Here is a 10,227-nt window from a genome sequence, read left to right as displayed (position 1 = left end):
ATTTTTTTGACAAAATATCAAGAATTTTCAGGTCAATGCATTAATCTTGACAAAAGTAAGCTTTTCCTTGGCAAGATTGCTTCAGCAAGGAAGTAGAGTATCTTTAATATTTTGGGAATTCGGAGTTGTAGCTTCCCTACAAAATATTTAGGGGTTGAAATCTTTAAGGGTTGGTTAAAAAAGAATGCTCTCATGCCTGTGATGGACAATGTGAAGAAGCGCCTTGCAGGGTGGAAGGGTAAGCTTCTTTCAATGGTGGGAAGAACAGAGCTAGTCAGATCTGTGATCTCTAGCATCCCTACTCATAATTTTGTGGTATACTGGTGGCCTTCATCTCTCCTAGCTACTATGGAGAGATGGATGCGAAACTTTATATGGACATGGGAGGTGAATAGTTCAAGAGCAATTACAGTGACTGTGGAATTCTCTGTGCAAACCCAAAGAAGAAGGGGGCCTAGGGATCAGGAAGCTAAGAGATTCGAATAAAGCTATGCTATGTAAAATGGTTTGGAGAATAAAACATGGGAAATCGAATGCTAGTTCTTTCCTTTGTGCAAGATTTATTAAGAAGGATGGTAAATTCTCCAAAGGAAGCAGGCCTTCATCAATTGCCTTGGGGATTCAGAAGTCTTGGGACTTTGTGTCAGAGAATGAGAGGTGGGTCATCGGTAACGGCAATTTGACAAACTTCTGGAAGGATAAATGGTGGGGTCCTAAATCTCTAATGGAGGAGATCCAGACTATGGACCTTTCGCCCCCCTAACACTAATGCCAAAGTGTGTGAGTTTATACAAGATGGTCAATGAAACTTCCCTATAGTGTAGTCTGACCTTCTAAATAATATTTTTAAATCTATCAAGGAGATAGCTATTTGTCCTGCTCAGATGGAGGATTTTTGTGTCTGGAAGTTATCTCCTATGGGGAATTTTTCTACGGCTTCTACATAGGATGAAATTAAAAAAAAATCCCCCAAAGTTCCTTGGTTATCTTTGATTTGGAAGAAAGGTCTTCCCCCACGGTACTCTACTCTAGAATGGTGGCTTGCTCATAGGAAACTCCCAACGGACGAGCTAATCAAAGCTAAAGGCATTATGATGGCATTGAGATGCTTCCTCTGCAACCAAGATGAAGACGGCATTGACCATGTCTTTATTCGTTGTCCATACTCAACTTGCATATGGGAAAGGTTCTGTGCTTGTTTCGGGATTTCTTAGCCAATGCATCAATCTATAGAAGGTTTGATAAAATGGTGGAAGTCAAGGCAAGAATCTTAAACTTAAAAAACCCATGGCTAATGAGCTTCTCAATCATTGCAGCTAATATTTGGTGGGAGAGAAATAGAAGAAGCCATGAGGACAAGGCTCGATCCGATGCGCATATTTTTGAATTTTTTTTCCAAGAGCTTGGTCTTTGCTTGGGTAGTTCGAAGGGTGAAGTGAAGAGCATCAGCGATATCTCATGCTGTAGGAAATTGGGGTTACATTTAGAGGCCCCTAAGTTTATTCCGCCTCTGGAAGTGCATTGGTGCAAACCCCATCCGAATTGGTTTAAAATCAACGTCAACGGAAGTTCTCTGGGGAACCCAGGAAGGGCAGGCGCTAGCGGCATCGCTCGTAACAAAGAGGGTTAGAATTGCAACTCATTTAGTATTTACTTAGGCATAAAAAAAATCTTCGAGCCTGAGTTTGAAGCGGTTTTGGAAGATCTGCTTATGGCAAAGAGCTATAGAGTGAGAGAAGTGTGGGTAGAGTCAAATTCTGCTAGTGTGGTGTCTGCTGTGCAGAAGAACCAAGTCCCATGGTTTGTGCTCCAACGATCGAGGGCTATTCTCCCCTATCTAAACTCTATCTCGTGGAAAATTTCTCATTGTTTTCGCGAGGCAAATGTGGTTGCAGATTATTTGGCAAGGAAGGCTTCAAAATCAGGAATCACAGAAACCTCTATCACATTCCCAAGTTATTTATGTTGGAGATTGAAAATGATGCAATGGACAAGCATAGATTCAGATTCTGCTAGGGTGTTTCTTGCTTTCTCTGCTGATGGCCATGCCGAAGGTGGAGAGAGCAAGTTTCTCTAGCGGTATCAGCCGTGTTTCCATTTTCTTTTCTATTGATGTATTTTCCCCTTTTATTTTAATAAAAGCATCTTTTAGGAAAAAAAAAAAAAGAATGATGTAAATCCTATTGGGCCCATGGATTACAATAATTGCTTTGTCTGATAGTCAATACTCTAATAGATAATTTGGCAAAAGCGCTAAGTGTTAAGTCCGTGATTGTGGTATTCTAACAATAATTCCTTAAACATTTGCATAAATTTAAAAAAAAAAAAACTTATTGGGTTTTTGCCTAAATTAGAGGATATCATTCTGAAGACTATTGGTCTTATACAGGGGAAAGAACTTCTTTACAAAAAACAACTATGAATTGTTCCCAAGTGGATATTGAGTTTGTTTGCAAACTATAGAGCCATTTCTTAGCTTGGTCCTTGAGTGTAAAATTATAAATCTTAATTTCACCTCATCATTGGCCAATTGTTGGACCTTGATTAGAACACAAACCTCCTCAAATTCTTGAAGAAACTAATAAGCATCTTCATTAGCCAACTCATAAAAATCGGGCAGCATACCAATGAATTGGAATTAAGTTCATAGTTATTCCCTTGGGCCTGTGGCAATCTAATGCACGAGAAATGAGCTGCTCGCAAGGGGTAAAAATGGTCCTTATGGGTTCTTGATTGTTCCTCTCCCATGGTCGGTCTTTCACATCTTACCAAGCGATTTTTAGAATTTCGAGTCCACTTGAGCATACAAAGTCTAACCTTCCAAAATTAAGTCACCCCTTGCTCACAAATTTTTCAAAAAATTTTTTTGAATGAAAATAAAACACCTTGAATTAATTAAGATTGAAATCTAAACAAGCGCCACCTCCATGGCAACAACGCCAAAAACTTATTTCTTAAAAAAAAATGATGAAATTATATAACCGCAAGCACATAGGTTATGTGTAGATGTGGGTCAAACACGAGGGAGTTGACCCTGATTAAAATTCAATCTTAATCTAGGTCAAGTGTACTCAAGGTTGCAAAAATTATAACTAAGGCAACTCACATGCAATGAAACTAAAGCTTACAATATAGAACTTCACCTAAACTAGGGACCTAAGAAATTGCAAAAATTACAAAATAAAGATGACAATGATGATCAAACTCAATAAAATTTTCAGAGTTCAAGGATTAATCTTAATCGAAATTCAAAGCTTCAAGAATGATGACTGAAAAAAATAGGCAAAGAGCCCTTGGGGAGAGCAATCCACCTTGACATTAGGTTAAATTCACGATCAAAACACCAAGAACATGCATTTATCATGATTAGGTCAATAGGAAATATGCAGATATTTCCTATGAGTAATTCAATCAACAAGACATGAAACACAAAAATAAAATTCATGAATATAGATAGGAGACTCAAGAGATATATCAACAAATATTCATGTGGTCTTCTGTAGATGACATGCACAATGCATAGGCATCTAATGCGTAGCCTAAACTATTCACATATATTAATCAAGCACATAATATGGTGACCATCAATCCTTTCTTCTCTCATAGCTTCATCCTACCCTGAGTTGAAGGGTTTAGTTAGCTATGAAAAAATTAAAAGGTAGACGAATTGATGAATTAAAGACATTAAAACTAAATAAAAATAAATAAACAAATAAAATAAGACAAAAACTTCCCTGAATAGAGAAACGCAGAGGCTTGAGAACAAAAATCGAGCTTGTAAGAAAACTTCAAATCTTCCTTGCTTCCAATAACTTATATGGAGATTACCATTTGAATGAAAATGATACTTGCTAAATCTTCCTATCAAATTAAAGTTAAATTACACTTTAAAAAAAAATTGCAATTTGTAAACATAAAATTCTACGTAAAAAGAAATTGCAACTTGTAAACATAAAATTCTAAGCTAAACTAATAAAGTAGGAAGAGGAAAGAGCGGGAGAGGGAGAGGGAGCTTGGTGTCTTCAAGAGAGAGGAGAGCACCTCTATTCATAGAGTTCAGCTACCTAAAGAAAAAAAAAAGCAAATAAAAATCAAAACCTATAGTAGAAACTATCCAAAATTTGATAATCCCAATTCCCTTTATAGTATTTCCCTTAATCCTGAAATAGAAAATAGAATAGGATCTTCTAGAAAATTGTCTAATCTGAAGATCAGGAATAGAAAACTACTAAACATTTATCTCTAAACCTTGCTTGTAGAAATCTTCTACCACATTGGAAATCTTTGAAATTTATTCGATAGATTTTTTCAAGAGGGAATCTTTCAGGCTCAACTTGGAACATTAAGTATATCTTTGACTAGGGAAAATTGCCCTGTACAGGATTCTTGAGACAGGCTGCAACATACATGGTGAAAAGCATTTAGGATTGGCCAAGCTGGCAAGAGTTTGGTTCCTTAGGCCGAATTTGACACTTGTAGTCCACTAGGTCAACTTTTGGCCTTAATTCTGAAAACAAGAGAAAAATACCTAAAGTAACTCTATTCTGGAAATCAAATGATAAAAATAATTGGACTAATTCACATATTAAAAATGCTCAAAAATACCTTATTTTTGAACATTCCTTGTCCTCAAGCAAAAAGAAGAAAAGAAACAAGAAAGAAAGAAAAACCTAACTCAATTTCGTAGGAATCATGACTGCATTTAGCAAGCGCAACATGCCTTTAAACCCTAAGGTTGCCCTTTGTGGAAGAGTTGTGTCTCAATAGTGTTTCCAGTGAATATACACCCAAAATTCAAAACCATACTTCTCTTGGATAGTTGTGATCCAGACTAGAGCATAAGTATATATATATATAATGATAAACGCTTTAAGATTAAGACTCCTAATTTTTTCGCTAGAAAATCATTATATTAAAATGAAGAAAAATGGGAAAAAATAATAGAGCTACATCAAACTGAAAAAATAGATTGAAGCAAAAATAAAATCGGTTCCCTGACCCCCACCTTCGGCATTGCCATCATCAGAGGAAAGAGAAGAGCACTAATCAAATCTACAGTTTGGCCTGCCCTTGGCATCTCTTCTGATAAGATCCTTTATGTGGGTAGGGAAATCGATATTTGTAGCTGATATCCCTGTCTTCGCCGCATCTCTAGCCAGGTAGTCAGCAATTGAGTTCACTTCTCTGAAGTTGTGAGTTATTTTCCATGTGATACTCTCCAAATATGGTTGCAGGAAGATCCATCTCTGCAATGCAAACCATGGAATTTTATTTTTCTGGATAGATTGCAACTGCACTAGAATTTTTCTCCTCCCACAGACATGTAATGCCCAGCTCCCGACCTCGCATCAACCCCACCATAAGGCCTTTGACTTCAGCTTCGAAGACTTCCGAGACTCCCATAAAAATTTTATAGGATTCAAGAACGCTTCCCCTGTGATCATGAAAAATCCCGCCTGCACCTGCATGACCTGGGTTCCCCCTTGAGCTTCCGTCAAAATTCAATTTAATCCAATTTACCTCGAGCCTGCACCAGAAAACCTCTAAGATTGATTGAGGGCGAGAACGCTGAATCGGAATACCAAGCTTTCTGCAACAAATGAGATCAGTCGTTGTCTTAACTTCACCTTTGATGCTTGGCTTAGCGGACTGTATATCCTCTAGAATCATCTACTTCAGGTATCTTGCCGGTCTTGCCTTGCCATCATGCCTTCTACTATTTCTTTCGCGCCAAATATGATCAGCCACTGTTAGTAACCCCATGATCGACGCATCTTTGCAGCAAACAGATTTCTATTTTCTTCTCCACCATTTGAGGAAATTAGGCATGGTTCCAGCTTTCTTCCATGGCACATTGAAGCACCCACAAAAAAAGAGCCATATATCCTTTGAGTAGGAGCATTGAAGGAGACATTCAATATACAGTCTCAGCCTCCATTCCACATAAGCTGCATTTAGAGACAAGGGCTATGCCCCTCTTCTGAACAGCGTCATCTGTAGGGAGCTTGTCGTGCACCATTCTCCAACCAAAGATAGACACCCTGGGCTGCACCTTTTTGCCCCAAATCAGAGAGAACCATGGCACTTTCAGGTTGCGGATCCTAATATCTTCCCAGGCAGAATTAGAGTTGAAAATCCCATCAGAAGATAGACTCCACAGGCACATATCTTCACAGGTATAAGAGGGAATTTTAATAGTTTGAATTTTCTCAAAAATATCATGCAGCAAAGGGGAGATAACATTTGGTGATTTCCATTTGAAATTGTCAATGAAGTCACTGACCTTTCCCTTGCAGTGAAGACTCGACTCTCCCTCCAGGCCAACTAGCTCTAGGATGGATTTTCCACCCAACCATTTATCCGACCAGAAATTAATGCTTTTCCCATTTCCAATCGTCCAGGCTTCTTTGGAGGCCACGAACTCCCACATCTTCCTAAAGCCAGGCCAAATCGAAGAAGGCTTATAAGACTTTTTGAAGGATCCATCACCCCTCAGGAATCTCGCCCTAAAAAATTTGCATGCTAAGGATTTCTCATGCTTGACCCTCCAGACCATATTACAGAGCATGGCTTTGTTTATGTCTCTGAGCCTTCTCAGCTCCAACCCACCTTCATCCTTAGGCCTACAACACAGATCCCATCTGACTGATATTTTTTTTACAGTATCAATCTCACCTGTCCAGATGAAGTTCTTCATTAACCTCTCCATTGTTGCAATAAGAGATGAAGGCCACCAATATACGGCTGAACTATGGTTCATCATTCCCAAGATCACAGAGCGGACCAATTCCACTCGTGCAGCTATGGACAAAATCTTTCCTTTCCATCCTGCTAGCTGCCCTTTAACTTTATCCAGAATGGGGATTAGCGACTCCTTTTTCACCCTTCCCTTAAAGATCTTGACCCCCAAATAGCGGGTGGGGAAGTTACAAATGGAGATACCAAGCTCTTCCGCAATGGCTTGCTTTCTAGGGGCAGGAACAGATCCCAAGAAAAGCTTGCTTTTGTCTAAATTTATTTCTGGCCGGAGAAGCTCTGGTATTTAGAGAGAAAAATATGGAGATTTTTAACATACCTGATGGATGCATTTGAGAAGATAAATACGTCATCGGCAAATAGAATATGGGTAGAGATAATAGCACCACGGGGACCCGATAGAGCCTTAATGTTGTTGTTGGCTAGGAGCTCAGATAAGCCTCTACAAAGAACCTCTTTAGCAATTATAAACAGCATCGGCGAGATCGGATCTCTTTGTCTCAGACCCTTCTCCACACCAAAGTATCCAACAGGGCCACCATTTAGCAGAACTGATATTCTGGCAGATGCAAGGATCTGATGGATCCAAGAGATCCATTTTTTAGAGAAGCCAAATCTCCTCAGAACATGAAAAATAAAATTCCAAGAGATGGTGTCGAACGCCTTCTGGATATCAATTTTTAAACCCATACCTCCTCCTCTTGTGGATGCAAACATCATGTTGGCTAGCTCCAAGGTCAGAGATATCTTGGAATGAATGATCTTCCCTTTCTGGAAGGTCCCCTGCTCCTCAGAAATAATTTTTGGAAGAACACACGACAATCGCATAGCCAGAACCTTTGATATTATTTTGCAAAAAAAAATTTCCATGCACAACGGCTTGAATTTTTCCAGGGATAGTGCTCCTTCAATTTTAGGAATCAAGACCAGGAAATTATTATTAATTCCGTAAGGCATGAAACCGGTTCTGAAAAACCATCTGATAGCCTTGCACACATCTGAAGATATGATGTCCCAACATGATTTATAAAATGCTCCAGGAAATCCATTTGGACCAAGAGCACTATCTGGATCAAGATCCCACACTGCACCCTTGATCTCAGTGTCAAAGGGAATACCATCTAATCGACCTCTATCCCATTCTTCCAATACATTTGGAATGCATTGCAATAAATCCATGTGACTGGTCAGGGGAACGCCTTTGTGAAAATGCACATAATATCTTGTGACGTATTCCTTGATCTGCGCTTTATCAAAGATCAAGGTCCCTTCATTCATCTTCAGAGATTTAATGGAGTTCTTCATTCGTCGCATCTTCACTGAGATGTGAAAATTTTTTGAGCATCTATCTCCTTGATCCCTCCATCTAGAACGAGATTTTTCAGCCCACAATTTCTCATAATTTTGCATGGCCTTCAGGTATCTGGTCTTTGCATCAGCTTCTTTGGCATAAATTGAGTCGCTTATCCCATCTCTGTCAATTTCGGTCTGGATCTCGTCCATGCATTTTTTTGCCTCCATCATCTCCAAATTAAAATTTGAAAAATTTCCTTTCACCCAGGAGTGCAGGAAGACCTTCAATCTTTTTAATTTTTGAGCCATAACCAGCATTGGCGATCCAGAAATGTCGTTCTCCCAGGAGGTCTTTACTGCATTTAGAAAACCCTCGTGTTCTGTCCAGAACCTCTGGAATCGAAAAGGACAGTTTTTTGGTCTTTCAGAACCTTCAGACACCACCAGAATGGGAGCATGGTTTGACGCCACTCTTTGCAAGACGAATTGGTGACATTCTTGAAAAAAAGAAATCTAAGCATCATTGCAAAAGCTTCGATCAAGCACTGCTGACACATGGCCCCTTCTTCTGTTATTAGTCCAGGTAAATTTCCTTCCCTGCAAAGGAACTTGGATTAGTGAGCATGTATCCACCATTGCACCAAAATCTCCCGCTGACCCTAAGTTGAAAATTCCCGGCCCCCTTTTTTCAGTGGAGAGAAGGGTGGCATTGAAGTCTCCAAAAATCATCCAAGGAATATTCGACCCAGGATGGGTTGCCACCAAGTCTGTCCACAATTCTCTTCTAGCAGCTCTTAGGCATTTGGCGTGCACTACTGACAAGATGAAAATTTCTTGAGCCCATTGCACAGAGACAGAGATCTGTTGTTCAGAAGACGATAGCACAACAAGCTTTGCTACACCTCTTCAACAAATCAGCCATAGATTTGAGATGCCCCCTACTTGCTCGTTATGGATGAAATCAGGGTCGAAACCCAACTTGTTGAAGAACAACATAGGAAAGGCATCGGAGGGAATCATAGGTTCGGCGATGCAAAGGAAATCAGGCCTTTTTTCCCTTAAAATATTCCTCAAAGCTAACCTTGCGGCAGCCTTCTTTATCCCTCTAATATTCCAATAGAGGGCTTTCATTTACTATTTTTTGATGAAGCAATATGGCCAGACTTTCGCAAAGTCTGCTCTGTATTGGCCAGGTGTTTCCCCTTTCCCTGTCTTCCAGGAACTAGATCCAATGCCTCCCTCTCGCAGAGAGTTTTGTCTATCTGCACTACCTCCTTATGATTAACCACCATCGTGCCACCATTAATCTCGAGGGAATTGAATGACGAGATGACATTATTGTACCATTGCATTGGTTGGCACCTACCAGTCCCATGATGCTCGCCACGACTACTCGAAGCCATCGCTCGATCACCACTGCCATGTCTAGTGTAAATCAGGCTTGAAGAGTCCTTCTTGTGCATGGCCCTATTCGTGTCATTTTCAGCCTCTAGAGGAGAAGAGGCGTTATTTCCTGTGGGTTGAGAATAGGGAAGGTGATCCATAAGGGCTCCATTTCCACCATCAAACCCGTTATCCGATCCAGCCATAGAGTCCGCCCCATCATCCAAGTCATTCTCCCCTTCATTGACTTGTTCGAAAATGCACCCCTCTAGAATATTTCCTTCCTTATTCCATTCTTCTTCTAATGGAAGGCAGATTTGTATGTCTCCATTCAAATTCTTTATAACTGATTTGCCTTCAATGTTCCTTAAAGTGTGCGATTCAAAAAAGGAAGGAGATCGTTCCTTTGAAAGGAAAGAAATCCTTTCCAAATTAGACGCACCAGTCATCGGAATCTACTCATCCCAGCGGCCATTGCTCTCTTCCCAATGACCATTGCTTTGGACGCCATCCTCTTCATCTGCATAGGTCGCCCCTGAGACAGTCTCTTTGCGCTGCGACTCCTTCTTGGTCTCTGCTTCCCTCCTCGCCCTACATGCATGGACAGAGTGTCCCATTTTTTTTGCAGAAACCACATCTGATCAAGGCATCTTCATAAATAATATTTTGTTTGAACCAGAATGTCTCGTTAGTTCCTGGTTGCCTTCGTTCTACTTGGATTTCTTCGAGTCTGGTTGCTCCAATCTCGACCTCTACCTGGACCCTCGCAAAGGTGCCCATTATTGCAAATCGAGT

At 40.1% G+C, this 10,227-nt stretch overlaps 1 protein-coding gene across 1 annotated transcript; it reads right to left on the bottom strand.

Moving 5' to 3' along the window:
* Positions 1–5,914: 5,914 nt before the first annotated feature.
* Positions 5,915–9,881, bottom strand: LOC122086899. The gene is made up of 4 exons (XM_042655816.1): positions 9,185–9,881; positions 7,753–8,480; positions 7,076–7,332; positions 5,915–6,968 (listed from the first exon to the last, which is right to left on the bottom strand). Exons 1-4 carry the CDS (start codon positions 9,879–9,881, stop codon positions 5,915–5,917), a joined length of 2,736 nt encoding a protein of 911 aa, XP_042511750.1.
* Between the last annotated feature and the right edge of the window lie 346 nt (positions 9,882–10,227).

The sequence above is a fragment of the Macadamia integrifolia genome, chromosome 8, assembly GCF_013358625.1.
Source record: "Macadamia integrifolia cultivar HAES 741 chromosome 8, SCU_Mint_v3, whole genome shotgun sequence".
NCBI classification, from domain to species: domain Eukaryota; kingdom Viridiplantae; phylum Streptophyta; class Magnoliopsida; order Proteales; family Proteaceae; genus Macadamia; species Macadamia integrifolia.
The sequence above is the reverse complement of the archived record's forward strand: the minus strand, read 5'-3'. Positions and strand labels throughout refer to the sequence as shown.

Coding starts and splice junctions, on each gene's coding strand:
- LOC122086899 (XM_042655816.1), bottom strand. CDS start 9,881: ATGACTGGTGCGTCTAATTTGGAAAGGATTTCTTTCCTTTCAAAGGAA. Junction 8,481..9,184: donor TATTGCTTCATCAAAAAATA/GTAAATGAAAGC, acceptor TGGTGTCTGAAG/GTTCTGAAAGACCAAAAAAC. Junction 7,333..7,752: donor GGGACATCATATCTTCAGAT/GTGTGCAAGGCT, acceptor TGGATCCATCAG/ATCCTTGCATCTGCCAGAAT.